Source organism: Asterias rubens, chromosome 11 (assembly GCF_902459465.1).
Source record: "Asterias rubens chromosome 11, eAstRub1.3, whole genome shotgun sequence".
Taxonomy (NCBI): domain Eukaryota; kingdom Metazoa; phylum Echinodermata; class Asteroidea; order Forcipulatida; family Asteriidae; genus Asterias; species Asterias rubens.
In genome coordinates, this window is record NC_047072.1 from 6,143,934 (window position 1) to 6,162,958 (window position 19,025).

At 38.6% G+C, this 19,025-nt stretch overlaps 1 protein-coding gene across 1 annotated transcript; it reads right to left on the reverse strand.

Moving 5' to 3' along the window:
* Positions 1–456: 456 nt before the first annotated feature.
* Positions 457–18,261, reverse strand: LOC117296360 (U1 small nuclear ribonucleoprotein 70 kDa-like). The gene is made up of 8 exons (XM_033779239.1): positions 17,934–18,261; positions 16,759–16,876; positions 15,507–15,565; positions 14,475–14,537; positions 13,476–13,557; positions 5,245–5,346; positions 4,128–4,218; positions 457–2,639 (listed from the first exon to the last, which is right to left on the reverse strand). The coding sequence occupies exons 1-8, from the start codon at positions 18,075–18,077 to the stop codon at positions 1,856–1,858; spliced, it is 1,443 nt and encodes a 480-aa protein (XP_033635130.1). The 5' UTR covers positions 18,078–18,261; the 3' UTR covers positions 457–1,855.
* Between the last annotated feature and the right edge of the window lie 764 nt (positions 18,262–19,025).

Consider the following 19,025-nt stretch of genomic DNA (forward strand, 5'->3'; position numbering starts at 1 on the left):
TTTTTTTTTTTTTTTTTACACACTTCCTCGGATTACACCAATATTTTCAGCCACTCTTGGTACTTTATGTTGGTCCAGGGAATAGAAAATCCTACTTCCGTCCCGTAACTGTATTTAGAAATTTATGTAAAAAGAAAGATTTACTAGAGTGGGATTCAAACAACGGCCTCCGGATTAAACGTGCCGCATTATCTGTAGGTTGTTGGTTCAAATCCAAACTCTAGTCAATTTTTCTTTGTTCAACCCCAAAAATCATTTAAAACTTTAACCAGTCAGTTTCCCTTGTGGTTTATATCAGTTTCTGTGACAAAACCAGTTATTCCAATAGTCCGCGCTAGCCTGCGACCCTTTGGTCAAACTGGTTTAGCAAACTTGGTTCTTTTGACTTTGAAAATTATAACAGTGCTACAGCAAACAACACTCCTAAAATATTCAACAATTTAACGCAAGAACATCTTCATTAAATGACACTTTATTTTTCACAGGTCAGCCCTTCCCTAAAGCTCCATTTTATTTTAAACAAAATTAATGCATTTACAAAATTTCACAGGAATGCATAATTTTACTATTTCATTAATAAGTATGATTTGATATCATGTTTCTCATGTATGCTTTACCCAACCTCAACAAATAGCAAGATGATCAACAATGTCTGTGTATGATTTTCCGTGGAACATTATAGCTCATCGGAGATTACTTCCCAAACTTCCACTCCTTACGTTTGACAAATCCGACATTTCTAACAGCTGCTAGGTTTTGAATCCTACTTAATGTAGTTTTTGAAAGTTTTGTTTCATTCAATGAAGTAAATAAGTTAATCAAACTAGTCAGTGAAAACTCTATGGGAGACATTGGAACAATAGGTTTATGGAGTTACTTTAGCACAAAAATGAGCTAAGCACACAAAATGTTGCTTACCATAACAAGATTACCATCATAAACACCGTCTGTGACTGGTTTCCTGCAATTTTTGCTAAGCAGACAATGACAATTTTCTGCTTAGATCATAAGAAATTCTGTGAAAGCACAAAAAGCAGAGAAGATGAATTTACAAAGACCTTTTCGCAATTACCCATTGTGCAAGGTGTTGAATTAGGTGCATGCTGGTCTAGCTAGCGATCAAACTATATGGCTAGCTAGACCAGCATGCACTTCATTCAACTTCTCTGTCGTCTAACATGTCTAACGCGTGCATATCAAGTATTTGCTATAAGGTCCATGTAAGTCTCCAACCACCAAGTATAAGTAACACTCCGTTTGAAATGCGTATTGTAAACATAGCTACATGTAAGATAATAAAGTAACACAAACCACTGTCAAATTTGTTGTTGTTTTGTTTACAGGGCCTAAATAAATATAGAACAAGTGTAGAAAAACTACATTTGATCCTTTTACAATGTTGCTCTGCAGAACAATTTTTTCATTTTTCAAGCACTGCATAATATAGAACAACTATATAACTAGGCCTAATGGTAACTGAGCCATGACATTGATTTTGATCTCTCGTATTTTCTCTAGCAATTTGTTGGCAATGGGGTCTATTTTGTAAACAAACAATGTCAGAGGTCAAATTATTGATACAAAAACTCACCTCCTAGCATACATAAAAGACATGTTAGACTCATAACACACAGGGAAGAAAAAAAAATCAACAAGAAAAACATCACATGAACTGTATAAAAAAAGTTTATCGGTCCTGTATTTAAAAAACAAACAAAAAGACATCTAGCAAGTTTTAAAAATGGAAACATAAACCACTAAAAAGAACAACTTACAACACAAAGCACTTTTAAGCTTTTTAAGTTTGTATGAAGGTTAGTCCAGAAATTCCTTGAGGTTTAAAATGATTGCGAATCTACTCTTGTTGGTAACCATTGGCAGTCTCAACGTCACCATATCCTAAGTCTAGCTTTTCCTTCTTGATTTTAACCTCATCCTCATCTTGAGGCACCTCTTCTTCATCGTCAGGTGGATACGATACCAGGCCAACATCCTCAGCTCCTTCAATCTTAACCTTGACATCTGGTGGCTCCTCGTCTCCATAATCGGTACGATCACGTTCTCGCTTACGGTCACGTCCGCGGTCCCTGTCACGTCTGTCCCGGTCTCGGTCACGGTCACCACGATCACCACGGTCACGATCCCTGTCGCGATCTCGCCTTCGTCGGTCACGGTCTTTGTCACGGTCCTTGTCACGGTCTCGTCCGCGGTCCCTGTCGCGATCTCTCTCAATGGCTTCTTGGAGGTCCTTGTCCTGGTCCTTGTCATCATTTTCTGCTTCGACGCCTTCTTTTTCAACGTCTCGTTCACCCTCTCGCTCTCGATCACGGTCCCTCCTGCGCCTTTCCCGATCACGGTCCCGATCGCGGTCCCGATCGCGATCACGATCACGATCGCGATCACGGTCTCGATCACGGTCCCGCTCCCTGCGCTCTCTGTCACGATCCCGATCCCTATCACCCCTATCTCCTCTGTCTCCCCTATCTCCTCGATCCCCTCTGTCTCCTCGATCCCTTCTTCCGCGGTCCATGTCTCTACTATCTCTATCGACACGCTCCCGGCGGCGCTCCCTGTCTCGATCATGGCTCCTGCTGCGATCTGGTCGTTCGTGTTGATTTTTGTCTCGATCCTCTTCATCTCTGTTTGAAAACAAATCAAAGATTGGGTCTGTTGAGCTTATAGCTTCACCCGGCAGGCTTAAATATTTAAGGTGCAGGCTACATAGCTGTTGTGCCTACAGTCACAACGAAAAAGCACTTACATTGGGTTGCTTTTTGAAAACAAATTATACTTATTTCATGTGAGAGGGGGTGGGCGGAGGTTCACAAAAGGATTGGGGTCCAGTGTTTACACAGATGAAAAGGCAGAACTAAGTGTCTGGGACATGTGACATTTTTTGTTTGCAATGATATGAGAATGGACGAAAGAGACAAAAAATACTTTGTAAGAGCAAAAAAGAAGGAATTTGTAACCAGCGTTTTCTGCTGATCAGCTGAGAAGTTGAATGCCCCACTAATTTTTTCCGTTTATAAATATATGTATTATATACTAACCAGGGTTTGCCATTAACATCTTTAGTGAATTTTAGCATAGAGTTATATATATAAGAACTAGAGGGCGCACTGGCCTATATAAGTGGCCCGACATGCGCGCAGGCGGCCATTTTCTAAGTTGACAAAACATCATTGCACAGCGTGTGTTTGTGCTGCCATTTTCTAAGTTGACAAAACATTATCGCGTAGCGTTCAATAAACACAAACTCCAGCGTGTACTTCATATTCAACGCGCGTACAGAATGGCGCATGTGTCTCCTTGCGGCCCCGTCGTGTTTATGCAAGAAGCATCACCAGTGCGCCCTCTAGTTCTTATATATAACTCTATGCTTTTTAGTGACTAGCCAGCAGGACCAGTGAGCTTCTTATTTGTCTAGTCCATCAGCTTGTTCTAAATAGTCTGTTTGAACTGAATACAGAGATTTTGTTCAACAATGAACTAGTTAGCCAGACCACTTGCAGTTAATTTTTTACTGCTGCTCATGTGTTGTCCTTCGGATGGGAAGTTAAGCCGTTGTTCCCTGTGTGTTGTGTAATGCACATTAAAGAACCCAGTGCACTTATCTAAAAGAGAAGGGGTTCGCCCTGATGATCCTGGTTTGATTAGTAGCATATTGCACCACAGGAGTTTGTTAACCATTACATTACAAAGGAACTGTACATGTTTGGTAATTGTCAAAGACCAGTGTTCTCACTTGGTGTATCCCATCAAAAGCATAAAATAACAAACCTGTAAAAATTTGGGTTCAATTGGTCATCGAAGTTGCGAGAAAATGACGAAAGAAAAACCACCATTGTCAGACAAATTTGTGTGCTTTCACATAGGAATAAAAGACTTCTAGCTAGAAATCTTTTAGTATTTTAGTGAGAAATTACCTCTTTTTCAAAATCTACGTTACTTCAGAGGCAGTCGTTTCCCACAATGTTTTATACTATCAATAGCTCTCCAATGCCCGTTACCAAGTCAGTTTTTAAGTTAATATTTGTTTTGAGTAATTACCAAACGTGTACCCTCCCTTTAACTGGCATTTGGCCAGTAGAGCACTGTTAACACTGCTAATGCAAATGACTCACCTTGCAGCTGCTGCTTGTGAAGGTTCCTCCCTTCCAGAGTGACGGACATTGTTTTCAGGGCCACCTCGTCTAGTTCCTCCCAATCCACCACCTACCGATTAAAGAAAAACACACTCATCATTGTCAGACAACACAGACAGTTGTTTAAGCCAGTGTTTTGGGTCATCATTTGTGATGCGATCCAGAAAAAATTAGTAATTTTCAAAACTTTTTTTCAAAATCAGGCATCTTCTATTTTGAATGGTGTTTTGACAACTATCAAAATGGAATTAATCAAGATTGGCTCAAATAACATTTTTGTTGTTGAATATGGCAAAAGTTTGATTTACACTGGTTGCCAAAGGGAAACATTTCATGTGTTAAATTGGTTGAAGCACATCCACCTTGAGAGATACTGAGAACAAAATGGTTTCCTGTTCAAGAAAAAGATGACTTAAAGGGTCTATGTACTTTTTCTAGGACAAAAAAACACAAAGTCCACAGATTTACATTAAAATTTACACATTTTGAAGATAATGATATAAGAAAGCTTCCCTGAAATTATTACTTGCTGAGGTGCTGTAGTTTTTTAAAAAAACGAGTAAAACAATCGCATAAAAATAATTTACATCTCAGTGAACTTGAGACGAAAAAATTTGTACCATGTAAAAAGGTATTTTCATGACATTGTTTTACTCACTCAGCTACAGCACCTCAGCAACAAATATTTTAAGGTACGCTTTCTACTATCATTATTATCAAACGTTGTAAGTTTAATGTAAATCTGTGGACATTGTGTTTTGTGTTACAAAAAGTACCCAAATCCTTTAAGATCTAAAGTAAAAAGAAATGGTCACAAAGCAACTGTTGTCATCATAAAGACAAAAAGACACAAAGACATAGGAAATCTCCGCTTACGTTAAGCATGTTTCACATGTTGGCATGTGAATCTTGGCTTGTATGCATGCGTACTTCATGTTACTAGACATTCTTCGCTTACAACGCAAGCGGAGAACAGTGATCGCAATCGCAGAATTCGGCAGAAAATTAGACCCTTCTGTACAGGGCGCTGTAAGTGCAGAATACCGTGGTAAGCAGTCTTTGAAATTGTAACCCAGATTTGTTTGGTTTTCTTTACCTAGTCTCCGTGGCAACCATCCTTTAACCGTCCCCTCTCTCATAACATCCACCAAGACTCTCCTCCCATCAATCTTCTTGCCGTCAGCATACTTGTAGGCATCTACGGATTAAAGACAATTAAAAAGTCAGAACATGAAGCGAACGACGCCGAAACATGCAGACTACTGTCACAACAAAATCGCAATATCACCTGCAAGGGTTGAAGGTCATTCGAGGTGTGTCAAAGGTCATATCACTTCTGATGACATCATGTCTCAAGCTTGACGACACGAGAGAAGAGAAGCTTTGCACATCTTGAAGTTTGACCGATATTTATACTTACAACTTTACCCTGTTATTTTAAAAGTTTTTTTTTATTTTTTTACAATGGAGGAAAGACATTTAAGTTAATCTATTACGTACATCTGTAAACATGGGAGAACAATTTGAGAAGTCTAGGAATCCAAGATTAAATTAGTTGACGATCCAATAGAAAATATAGGAGTGTATAAATTCTCAGAATGTCAAATGTACATTTCTTTAGCCGCCACTTCAATAGTATGGAATAGTTCACCACCTGAAACTCAACATCACAAATCCACTGACATTTTAGGGCTATGTCAAACAAGACAATCTACAGGCAATAATTTTCAAGCAACTTTTGCGTAATGTTTGAAGCTTGAACAGTGTGGAAAATAAGAAAGAGTAAACTTGTGGTAAACCATGTTTTAAACAAAATGTAGGGATATACGTTGGCTCTAAAAATAGCAGGTGTGGTCTTGACACGTCGTGAACAGTAGATTCTGCTCTGAGCATTCTCCCGAGTACCAGCCGAGCATAGACGATGTGACCTATGTTTACATTTAAACCGCCCTCTGTTGACAAAACACTGTACACGTCATGTTTCGCCGGGCAAATAAGTGCGTAGTCATGGTAAGATTGCATGTACTTGCTAGCTGGCTGCCAAATCACAAAGGTTTTGCCCGGCGGTATGCGCGCGAATCATGTTATGGTTTTCGAGTGACGTCAGAGGTCACAACGCCTATACATGTACTGTTTGAAACATGGAGCGACAACACTACTCATTAGCGTAGCATGGTTTTACCTGGGAGTATACTTTTTAATTTCAAAATACCTGATCTTAAACTTTAAACCAGGGCTCAGGAAAAATTAAACTGCAGATAGAGCTTTAAATAATTTGATGATGAGCAGTGAGGTCCTTGGTGGCAGTAGATGAAGCCTTTCCGTTGAAGGATTGACAATGTCTGCTCTCACCAAGCTTCACCCTTCATCAGGACCTTTTCATTACCGAAGCTCCAGCATTAGCTCTGGCTGAAGCTCTAGCCTAGGCTCGGGCAAGCCAGAGCCAAAGTTTCCAAAAGAGGCCATTACTCATACACAGATCACTCACCACATATTTCTCCATGTTATGATAAATGATCAATATATAATCAAGTTTTCTGAACATCCCCAACCCCAGCTGGGACCAATTTCCTAAAGCCTTTACACACAAAACATTGCTGAGCAAAGACGAACCATGCTGAGCAAAGACGAACCATGCTGAGCAAAGACAAACCATGCTCAGCAAAGCAATTTTTTACGAATTTTGTTTTTGCCCAACAGACTTTAGCAAATTGGCCCCCCATTTGCACAGTTTCATACCTACTCATGTGCAAGAACAATGGGATTACCAGCTATACAAGAAATACACAAAAACTTTTAAGGACAAATGTTACTAAAACTGTTGTTACCATTTCTGCTGCCGGCATAGATAGTAATATTTTACGCAAATGGGCTTACCACCCCAGCTAAGCTTTGTCACAGAATAACTAACAACAATTAACTTTACCACAATGACTACTACCTTACAGGTCACAATAACCAACCTGCATCCATGTTAGAAACTCACCGTTAAAACTTACAAAAGGTTTGACGGAAGATATCTTATTGTCACCAAAATCAACTTTCTGTCCCTCGTGTTGAATATTTTACAACAGAGAATGTTTGGGCTTACCAAACCCAGTGTAAATCATACCACTGAAAAATGTAACATTAAAAAAAAAAAAAAAAAAAAAATACACAAAGACCACTATACAAGTACATGTACCTGTTTCCCAATTAGAGTTTTAAAAACGGGGGAAGAAAAAAAGAAGCAAATAAACAGGCGGCCAACAAACCCAAAAACTCACACTCCCCGTCCATAACTTCTTCATTACCTTCAGTTCTGATAACTGCAATATAGTAATCTGGCCTGCACTTTTCCTCCGTGGGTGCAGTTCTCTACAGACATGTGCACACCAAGTTGGGCTTACCGACCCACCATCATTTCAGACTTTAAAACCAGCTTACCCAGGCCCTCCCCTTCCCCCGAACAAAAAAGCAAAACATAATAAGTTGGTTGCTTACTCTGCTCCCTACAACTATTGTTGACCACCATATGCATCGTTGACTCCGCCAAAAACTTACAACACTCAAAAGAACCCAGGTTCCACCTCAGCTGTGCACGGTCCACCAACGTTGGGCTTACCAAACCCGATGACAACAATCACTTACATGAAGGCTTTACTTCAGCTAACAGTGTTTGTAAGTCAATCAAAAAGGCAAAACATGCTTCTAGGTAGTTCTTAAGAGCAAATCACTTACGTAAAGAGGGGACATCGTCGAAACCTCCAAACAGGAAAAGACAAAGGCAGTCAAATCTTTCCGGTAAAGTACTTCAAGATGTTCAACAAATCATGGGCTTACCAACCCGGAAAATTTACAAAATTGAGTTTTACAGCACAGGCCTTACCAGCCTGTCATCGGTATGATTATTAGAAATTGTTTTGTAACAAAGTACATGTATTAGGTCTTGTCCAGAACTAAGATCTTTAAACAATTTTACATAAAAAAAAGACTTCGAAAAAAAGTTAATGTGCATTCTTTGGTAAAACTTTTCCAATTCTATTTAAGTTTAAAAAGTGCAGTTTCTATTCGAAATTGTCAAAATGCATAGTTTGACACCAATATCTGAATAAGAAAAAACCAAAGACACAAATTTACCTGGCACCTTACCAAGTCTTGCCAAAACACATCACACGCCGAGCCATCAAGATGGGAACAAGGTTGACACATTCCAGGTATGAGGTTGTGACGCTGGGTAACTTACCCGGAACATGACACATACCAGGGGTCCAACAATTTGGGCACAAAAAATAACAGAGTTTTTAAAACGGTTGAGCTTCTTAGCCGAAGACTTAAAACATAAAATGATTGGGACCACTATTCGTTGTTGTTTTTTTCAATGTAATGCCGATTAAAAGACCAAATTATCAAGAAAGATACAATAAAAGTTGCCAGTAAAAGTTTTAGGTGAATAAAGTGACTACTTGTTGAAAAAACAGCAACAAAAACTGGCATAGTTTTTTTTGTTACCAAAAACACCAAATCAATATGAAGGTCTACATGTTTGTGGTTATTGTAGTTGATTTTTACAGGATCAAACAAAGAGTTATCGCAGGACCCCCTGGTATGGTCTGCACGTTTGTTACTTTTTAATTCCTTACTTTGGTTTATGATTTCTGATGTATGTCTGTTATTGTGATATATGCTTGAGAAGTCTCATCAATGCATGCATTATTGTTTGGTTTGTTTTATAAAAATTCAGAAACGTTAATAGCCCTAATGAGATTTTGGTAGCCCGAAAAACACATTACGTCTCGAGTCACAACACAAATTGGTCACCGAAAGTATTTTATTTTACAATACCATCAGCACAGTTCATTATTGTTTGTGATGTTAATCTTTGCATTATTTTTCCACTAGCTCGCTGGGCTATCAAACTGGGTAAATGAGTTGACCGGCTGTAAATCTGGAAAACCCGGGCTAGCGGGCTAGTGGCAATTCCGACCCCTGCGTGTATGTTGATAAAAGAGAATGTAGGTTCAAACTAACCTGTTCTTTGTTGATGCATGTTGTAAAGATATTCAGCACAGCTAGCTTTTTGAACTCATTGAAATGAGTACTCTTCTACAGTACAGTACATGTATGTCTTCTAAGACGTTTAACATTTTGGTGTCTTGTGACTTTGTGAGAGAAAGTTTTTACTGTATGGTTGTTAAAGCAAATTCCCCTCCCCCTTTCTATACCCACCCACCCCCATTGGCCCCTTGGGTATGTCTGTGTGTTGAATATGGGGAGGCCAGTGTACCGCTTACCATATCATATACAAACCCAAATCCATGAAATGGATTAATGACTAGGCTTAGAGAGACAGCAAGGCTGAGGCTTTGTCATGCCAGGCCGACTGACTGAGTGGGGGCAGCACACTATGTGTGGCTGTATTGAAAGGGTGACAAAAAGATACATTTACGTCAGTGTGTGGTATAGGCAACAAGGCTAGATTACAGTGGGGTGGGTAACTTGAGTTACCCTTATACATGTAATTCCCTTAACAGTTTAGTTTCTAGAAATTACAAACTACTCCTAAATACAGTAACTTCGGTAAACAAATACCAAACTCCTTGTCTGTACATGTGTTATAACCCTCATGACACAAATGCATGAAAAGACTCTTCCCATGAAATATTTTGTAAATTGCACATCATCGCAGGTGCACACTAACTGCACTACTGCTGGGCAAAATGAGGGGACATCCTGCTTTTTGGATGGGGGTTGAATGTGGCGTGAAACTTACACATTTGTTCGTCTGCCTAGTGCACAATTCTTTGGCGCTTGCCATAGTGTCTGTGCCCATGCAAGAATATAATTAGCATATTTCATGGGAAGGACTCATCGAAGGGGCCAATGAGTGATACTCACATGTGATTGCTTGAAGGCACTGGACACCTTTGGTAATTGTCAAAGGACAGTATTCTCACTTGGTGAATGAAATAAGACATCTGTGAAATCACTTGGTCATCAAAGTTGCAAGAGAATAATGAAAGAAAAAACACCATTGTGCATACATTTGTGTGCTTTCAGATGCATAATAAAAGGCTTCAGGCCTGAAGTCGTTTAATATTTGAGTGAGAAATTACCTCTTTCTCAAAAACTATAATACTTCAGAGGGAGACGTTTCTCACAAAGTTTGAAACTATCAACAGCTCTCCATTGCTTGTTACCAAATAAGTTTGTATGCTAACAATTGTTTTGAGTAATTACCAATTAGAGTCCAGTACCTTTAATGCCAAAACCAGGCACTTCCTGTCAGAACTTAAAACTGGGTTTACTTGCTTTCCAAAAAGATTAGAAGAAAAAAATTTTTAAAAAATCTATAGCACCAAATCCATATTCATGATGTCACATCGATCAGTTATCATGGCCAATGTTTCCGTTGTTCTAAATTTTAATGCAAACTGAGAAGTGACTGATTCTGGCTACACATCTGTCAGTAGACCTCTTGTGCTTTAACATCCATTGCTGAAGTCAAATAACGCAAATGTGCAAGCGTGTACATGCCACGCACAACTCTCAGCCAATGAAAGTTCCTTCTTTGACCTCAGTGAGGGCGCTGTTAGTGTTTGTTGCATCATGTGCGCATCATGTGCAAGGGGTCTACAGAATTTTTCTTCAATCTGGGGAACACTGCCAACGATAGTGAAGGTACTGATTGAGCTCAACATCTCAAACAGCATCTGCAAAGTTTACACCAATCTGTGGTGGATCCAGCATACAGGGATGTCAAAGGTCATCTAAAGGTCATTGGTAATATTTACAGATACACCGTATACAAACCTATCTCTGCTTACCATAGGAACACTCTTACAGGTACCAGCTTAATTTTGGTATGTCAGTGCAAACAAAACGCTGTTTTTTTTTAAATGAAATAAACTCTTTGCGACTCAAGCTTTTCAAAATTGCAACAATCTTGTATTTCATATAGTGCAAAGATATCCCTTTTTTAAGTGTGCACATAACCTCCCTCACTAGAGATTCATTCTGAAATTGAGCCGATACTTTTGAACTGAAAACTTGTTTAATTTAATAAAATCCCTGAACACAATTTTAAAAAACAGGAGACGGCGGTTTCAAGACCTGTATTTATCTTGGAACTGCAGTTTAAAAACTACCCTTATTAGTGTTTAATTAACTATAAAATTGAGCATCCAAAATGTATCTACGAATCCCAAACCAACGCCCAGTCTAAAATATTGTTAATTCAATATTTCTGTGACAGTCTACGGAATCAAATGCCAGGAGCATTCCTGCCTGTTCTAGGCTAATGCCTCTGAAGATGAGAACACAGAACTTGCCAAAGGAGTTTTACATCATTCCCTTACAAATTTTTGGGTTTGTATATACTCAGCGCCTTGAGTATCTTGAGTACCTTGTTTGGTAGATACGTGCGCTATATAAGACTTCAATATTATTATTATTATTATTATTATTAAACATATGTGACCCGCTCTGACGGAATGAGGAATGTCTAGTAAAGTCTCATTTCGTGTAATTTGACACCGAACATAATCATAACAAACAATTATTGAAAATTATTGAATTTTTTAATTTTTTGTATTTCTACACTTTTAGGTTGCCTAAATCTTGATTAAACTTACTATGGTCTTACCTTTTCGTCAAAAGATTACTAAAGATGTAAAAACAGACGATTTCTGAGCCATGTTCTTGACGTAATTATCCAAAAATATTCCAAATCCCACGGGACAGACAGCGAACATTCATTGAAAACACCAAATTTGGCGAGCGTCGCAAAACTTTTCACACAACTTGCATAGCGCCACCAGGAGTACCATTGGAAAGCCAAAGATTAGAGGTGTCTAAATATAGCCACCAAAAACATGTGTCAACACTGAAAGGGGTTCAAAGGTCACCAAAGGCAAACCCTGTTTTATCAGCGATGACATCTCTCATTCATAAATCCGCGTCGCGAGATTTAGTATGGCTCACAGACCGAGGCGTTGTTTATCCATGCAGCTTGAGAGTCCGATCACCCGACCCGGTCTTGTTGCCATAGCTAGTTGCAGCGCTGGTAATACGACAATGTACACACGAACACTGCGCGGGTACCATGCACAAACTTTGCTACACGTACGACGTATGGAACAGTGGAATGTTTATCGAACGTTGGGAAAACAGTGTCTAATTTCCATCATTGTTTCGTGGTTTTTCAAGGTTGAATTGTTCAAAACCAAAATAATTCTGAATGTTAAAGGAACAATCTTTCAGTTAAACTTCATGCTGGGTAAGAAATTTCGCTAAAATCATGAGAAACATGCACGGGGAAATTGCGAATGTTACCTGGTCTTCAAGCCGAGTATACCCGTGGGGGTTGATGCTATGCGCTGAGTGACAGCTGTCTTTACTATGTTTTGACTTGACGGAACAAAACTCGCCTTTCAAGTTGGAAATATCAACGCAAATTGCTCTAAAATTTCAGGTAAACATTGTCAAACTTATTGGTGAAATTGTCTACACATTATAATCTAACTTCTCGTTGAGTTGTTTGTTCATTTTGGTAATTTTGTTTGCCTGACTACGGGGGGTTAAAAATTGATATTTTCATTATCGTAAACAAAAATATTAATATTATTTTAATGAGTGTGTGAGACGTCGCGTTTTTTCAAATCAATTTTTCTGGAGTTTGTGTTTTCCAAAACGGGTCGTAAAATTAAGCGTCAAGGTCGTCGTAAAATTCCACATTATTTCAGACAGGAAGGTCGTATGGTCTTGATTTTTATTTCATTTAAAATGTAAAGATTTGCTTGTTTGGAATATTATGAAATATGCAAATGTGAAAATCACTAGACATTCCTTATTTCGTTAGAGCGGGTCACATATAAGAATTTACTAGAGAGTAACTAGAACCTGCGACCTTTGGATTAACATGCCGGTGGTCAACCAACTGAGCTTATCAAGCCCTTTTGTTAGCGGTCTCTCCCTAGTCATCTATCTTATTTAAAGAATTTAAGAAATTTGTGACTAACAAACCCATACAGAACGGTCCGAATACATGTTAAAAGTCCATTTTGTCATTTCAGTGGAAAAACATTTGTCTCTGGATTTTGCCAAAACATTGCATCTCGCACATAAAAGCTTGGTGCAACAATGTCAAATCTCGGTCTGCACATATGCACTTCCTAAGTTAGTCCTTACTCTATGTGAGATCGTGAGTAGCCCATAAGGATTCATGCTCGAGTTTAATAACACAAGCGCCCTCTAGTTCTATTCAATAACAGTAGGGTCAAGACTCGCTGTATTCAAGCTATCTGGACGATACCATTGTTTACGGGAGGGAGGGGATTTGGTACTTACTGTGCATGTCTCTCTCGTGTTCATACTCTATAAATGCATATCCTCTTGGCTTGCCAGATTTCTTGTCATGAACAACGTGGATCTGGTGATTAATTAAGGGGTGAGAGTCATTGCTGGGAAAGATGTATAAAACTAGAATAAAAATGGTAAGCCCGGTTTTCATACTTCCCACGGATACGAAGCCAATTTTGACGTCGCACGACAGTTTTCACAACGATTCTTTCGCAGGCGTTGAGTACAAGTCAATAATTTGTTGCAAATTTGTGGCGTAAAAATGCGTATCGCATTCGCATGAGCAACAAGTATGAACCGGGTTTAAGGCGGCAGGTTCAAAGGATTGATATTGATATTGTAAGCTTTTGCAGGCCTTTGAATGGGCCATTGAAAACGAAAAAAAACCTCATTATTGATTCACATCAAAGATAGACAATGTACTTGTTACTTCTTTCTGTAAGCCACACAAGCTGTATTTACATACATGTAGGTAACAGCAAGCAAGAAGCATCAAGGTGTTTCTGTACCTGGCGTTTACTACAAAGTAGAGTATGAGCCACTCAACCCTGTGAAATCACCAGGAAAGCATTCAATTAAATTTTCTTTTCAATGGCCTAATTTTTTCACTGAAAGGCGCTTTTTCAAAGAATTATTTCTCTGAGTGAATTTCTTCAGATTAACAGAGATTTCACAGGCCTGTTTTCGTTAAAGATTGCAAGTAAATGTAGCTTCCTAAGACAGTACTATAAGAACTTAATCAAAGAGCAGGATAGAGGAGAGATGAGAGAACCTTTGACTTATACTGAGCAAAAGTGAAAAACTCAGCAAAGTTCAAGTTGACTGGTTGAGACCAAAAGAAAGTTTGTGAAGTTTAACCTTTGGGTGCCTTGACTTTAGGTGCAATTTGTCAAAAAAAGAATAATAGCAACTGTTACAGAATATTTTGTTACAGGGCACTGCTAGGGTTAACATTGAAAGGAAAACTACATGTCCAAAACAACATACCATCTTGATAGGTCCGTAGGATTCAAACTCACGACGAAGCTTAGACTCTGATGTGTCGTAGTTCTGTGAACGAAAGAAAAAGTTATACAATTTAACAACAGAGCAACTGCCACGCAAACAAAGTTCTAAGCCACAGGATTGTAATCATGAAAAAAAGACAAGGCCACTTGAGAAATATAACACTCTACATTGTATGAAAGCAATGGGAACTTTACATGAACGGGGCACCGAAGCAACACATGGTACACATGTACATTACACATGTACATCAATCATTGTAGCAGCGTTCTCCCAATGCAGAAGATAGCGTATCGTATTGATACATGCATGTTTTTGGGTCCATGCCTATTAGAGCAGACAAGACACGTAAACAAAGTGTTTTTTTGGGGGAGGGGGGGGGGGGCCTTGAGATCACATTCACAAAAATCATGAAGATAACTCTTATTTATAATGTTCCAAATTGCATAGTAGGACTTTTAAAACCAAAACCAAAACAATCAAAGGGCCTTATTTAAATTGAGTCTCAGACAAAACTTCCCAAATTTTGTTATAAAATGCCCCCAAGTTTTGAAAAATCCGAAGAACCCTGCCTAGTGAGGCAATCATGTGTTTGCTTCGTCTCATGACGATGACTAGAGCAAGGTAGTCGAAATGTTGGGACCAATTCGAGAACGACTCCGCGATAGTGCAATTAATTATGATCCTACAAGCTAAAGTAGTAGTCCCAGCCAATTTTCTATACCTTTCGCCCGGGTAGTAATTAAATAGCAGGACAGTTCTTTTCAGAACTGAGAAGTCTCCCGAACAACCGATAAATATAATATCCGCGGTAGTAGAATACAGACAGACAGTTCTCTAAAAACAAACTCTACCTGGCAAGTAGATGCACACATGGTGTTACCGCAAACCAAATATAAAACATAATTTAGTAAACATTATTCATATTTGGAGCCATATAGGTCTAAAATGTGTGGACAGGTTTGTTTATAAAAAAAATCAAGATTTCTGTTTTTTAATGCCTAAAATACTTACAACCCTTGCGATGAATAGCGTCTTGAATGGGTCTCCGATAGTGGCTGCTGCAGGCTCCCCTGTATCAACAAAGAAAACATTGAATCAGGAATTGGCGGCTATGGCTACGACTGTTGCTAAGAGTGTTGCTAAGGATGTCCTATACTCCAATACAATGTATAGGACATCCTTAGCAACACTCTTAGCTCCTAATCATACATGTATGATTAGGAGCTACTGGCACATTAGAATTGAAAGATCAACTGTTGCAGTCGTTCAGCATTATTCTGGAGTGCCTTGGTTTGAGACGCAGATCTTGTTATGAGCCAAACCTACTTGTTCTGTTAAAGGAACATGTTGCCTTGGATAGGTCAAGTTGGTCTTTGAAAAGCGTTTGTAACAGTTTTTATAAAATGCATATGGGTAGTAAGATGTTAAAGTAGAATACAATGATCCACACAAACATGCCTTGAAATTACACGTTTTTTTTTTACCTAGTCGACTAACACGGTCGGCCATTTATGGGAGTCAAATGTTTGACTCCCATAAATGGCCGACCGTGTTAGTTCGCACAGCAAAAGGAAAACCACGCAATTTCGAGGCAAATTTGTAATGGATCATTGTATTCTACTTTTACAACATCTTTCCAACCATATGCATTTTATAAAAAAACAATTACAAACGCTTTTTATATACCAACTCGTCCGATCCAAGGCAACGTGTTCCTTTAATTTTTGCCTGTCTGAAACCAAAATTGTTTTGGGTGTACATAAAGTCGCTCCTAATATTTTTGGTTCGCCGCAACTTGATCAATTCAATGTTTAAGTTGCATGGCCTAATTTTTTCAATGAAAGTCATTTTTTCAAAGAATTATTTCTCTGTTTCTGTTTCAAATTGAAATTCGCCAAAAAATTTGATAACATCTTTAACTAACCTAGAATTTTCTACCTATCCAGAATGCTTCATCATATCTTGAACAGTTTGAGGAATTCCTTAAAACCCATTAAGTTTTGATTTCTGTTGTTTTGTTGTTCACATCATTTTGGATTCTTTAAAGGCCCTTCATAAAATCCATTTATTTTTTTAACATGCTTTGTAGTGAAACACACAAAAGAACAAGTAAAAACTGCGAAATACGCTTATATGTGGGCTGTCTCTTTTTTTAAACCTAAAAGAGATATCAGTGATTGAGTTCAAGTGTGATTGGATCAAAACGTGAAAAATATGAACCTTTATTTTTTTTTTTTTAATTCTTTTTTTAATTCCAACTTACAGTCTGTGATTGCGGCTTCTGCCTTGGCTCTGTGGGCTTCTTCCTTCTCTTTTCTCTTTCTGTCCTTCTTCTCTTCTTTAGTCTCCACACGGGTTGGAGGGGGTGTGTCTTTTGGATCCTGCGCAATCGTGAGTAAAATTCAGACTCCGTAAAAATTAGAACAAGTGTTCACATTCACAACTTAGAATCAAGCTTACTGATACTGTCAGTAAGTTGAATACATTTGGGGTACGTCACAACTCTATAAACCAAGCGCAACCATGTTTGTGTGCACTCCTTTTCAAATGCTTTATTGTAGAAAACTAGTTTTGCTGATCCAACTATTTGCCGTCATTAGCTTTGACCCAAGACGTCCGTGATCAATTTAAACGAAGCACAGCACATAATACACTATCGATATCGATCATTGACATCTTTATGCCAAGACTATTCCATAAGCAGGAAAGCGCCTTCTGTTGTACAAGCTGTGTAAAAAAGCAAGATGGCGGCCGACTGCTTCGCTGACTAGAAATAATTTTGTTCACGAGAAAAAAAATTAAAAAGTATGAAAATTCTCTTAAATAAAGGAGTCAGTTAACTCTTTACAGTAATAAACATAGTTCTATGCCTTTTTCGTGGATTTTAAATGTATTGGAGGAGTTGACGGCGAGTTGACGGCACCAAGAGAGTTGATGGCAAGTAGTAGGTCGAGTTGTCTGACATCCATTCTTGCTGATGATGTAACTAAAGCGTTCATTCACCTTTATTACATTTAAATTTCCTTTTAAATAATTGTCAGTCAGTCGCTGACATTGGCTAACAAAAACGTGTTTTGAATCAGTTGAGGAGAAAAAGACAACTTCATAAAAATGCTGAAAAACTTTTAAATAAAACTAAACATTCATTTAACATTTAATTCAACCACTGATTTTGTAAACGAATATAATAACAAAACTTTGTACAAAAAATGATGGCTCCGATGTTCACAAATGGCTCCAAATGAAATGAGCCAGTAACTGCACCAACTGAAGGAGTTGGAATCCATTGACCAGAATCCATTTTTCCAGCAGTGAATAAAACTGAAAATATAATTTACTCAATTGAGAATATGATTAAAATTCCTTTTGTTAATCAAGTGAGAGAGTGGTGGCAGGAAAACTTGCACCTTTGTACTGTTAAACTACCCTTCAACTCACCTCAAATAGACGAACATACTCCGACATTCCCATGTAGCCATCGTCTTTTTTCTCGTGCCGTAGTTTGTCGTTCGGCGGCATGAACCGCAACGGGTCGCGTGGGGCAAACAACGCCAACAAATTTGGTGGTAAATACTGCGTCATTTTTCAATATTTTTCGTCAGAATGGACAAAAAAAATGACTGCAAAATAATCCTTACCTTTTCCTGACACTACAAAGTTACTTTAAATTTCATTATTTACGGAATAAAATACCAACTTGTTATTTTAAAGTCATTTTCATTTAATGATTCTCTGCGGTCCTTTCTCCACTCAAAAGAGACGTGTGTAGTGTGTGGATGCGTGCAACAACCTCGTGCAAATTTTGTTTATAGATGTACAGTACAATCTACATAGTTGAACAAGAGAACGAGCGAAAGTGTAGATGTCGAGATCGAGGTGTTGTAAAGTATGAACCACAAGAGGGCACTGTTTACTATTTCCACGCGAACTTTCCTTTTTTTCACAAGAGGGCGATATTTAATACATTTGTATTGCCACACAACTTTCTTTTTTTTTCCACAATAAATAAAAGCTATGAAGGATGAAAAGCTTTGTAAACTTTTTATTATTGGCCAAATATTGCACTAAACTCTGTCTAACGCAAACAGCAGCCAGAGAAGTAACGATGTAAACAAAATTTGCGAAACCTTCCTTGAGGCTCTTCCTATAGTATTCGTGTGGGCCTGTTCCTGGGGTCTGTTGTACATTATTCCCTGGGTTTCTTCCAGTTGACTCTTCCTCCCCAGGTATCACGGGGTGGGGGTTAATTATGTTCAACCCCACCCGGGGTATCTCCCTTGAAGATGAGGCTCTCCTTAGGTGGTCTCCGTGGGTATGACGTGTAAGGGACAGAATGCCTGGGGTGCTCGTAGGTTTTTCCGCAGGGGAGGCGGGGGAGGCCGGTTCTTAAAAATAAATGAGTTATTCCTGGGGTGGAAAGTTTGCCTATAGGGGCCCTCTGTCAAAATATTCTTCATTGGTCACAAAAAATAATAATGCCAAATCTTATTTTGTGCTGATTAATAAGATTTCCATTCCTATGTAACAATA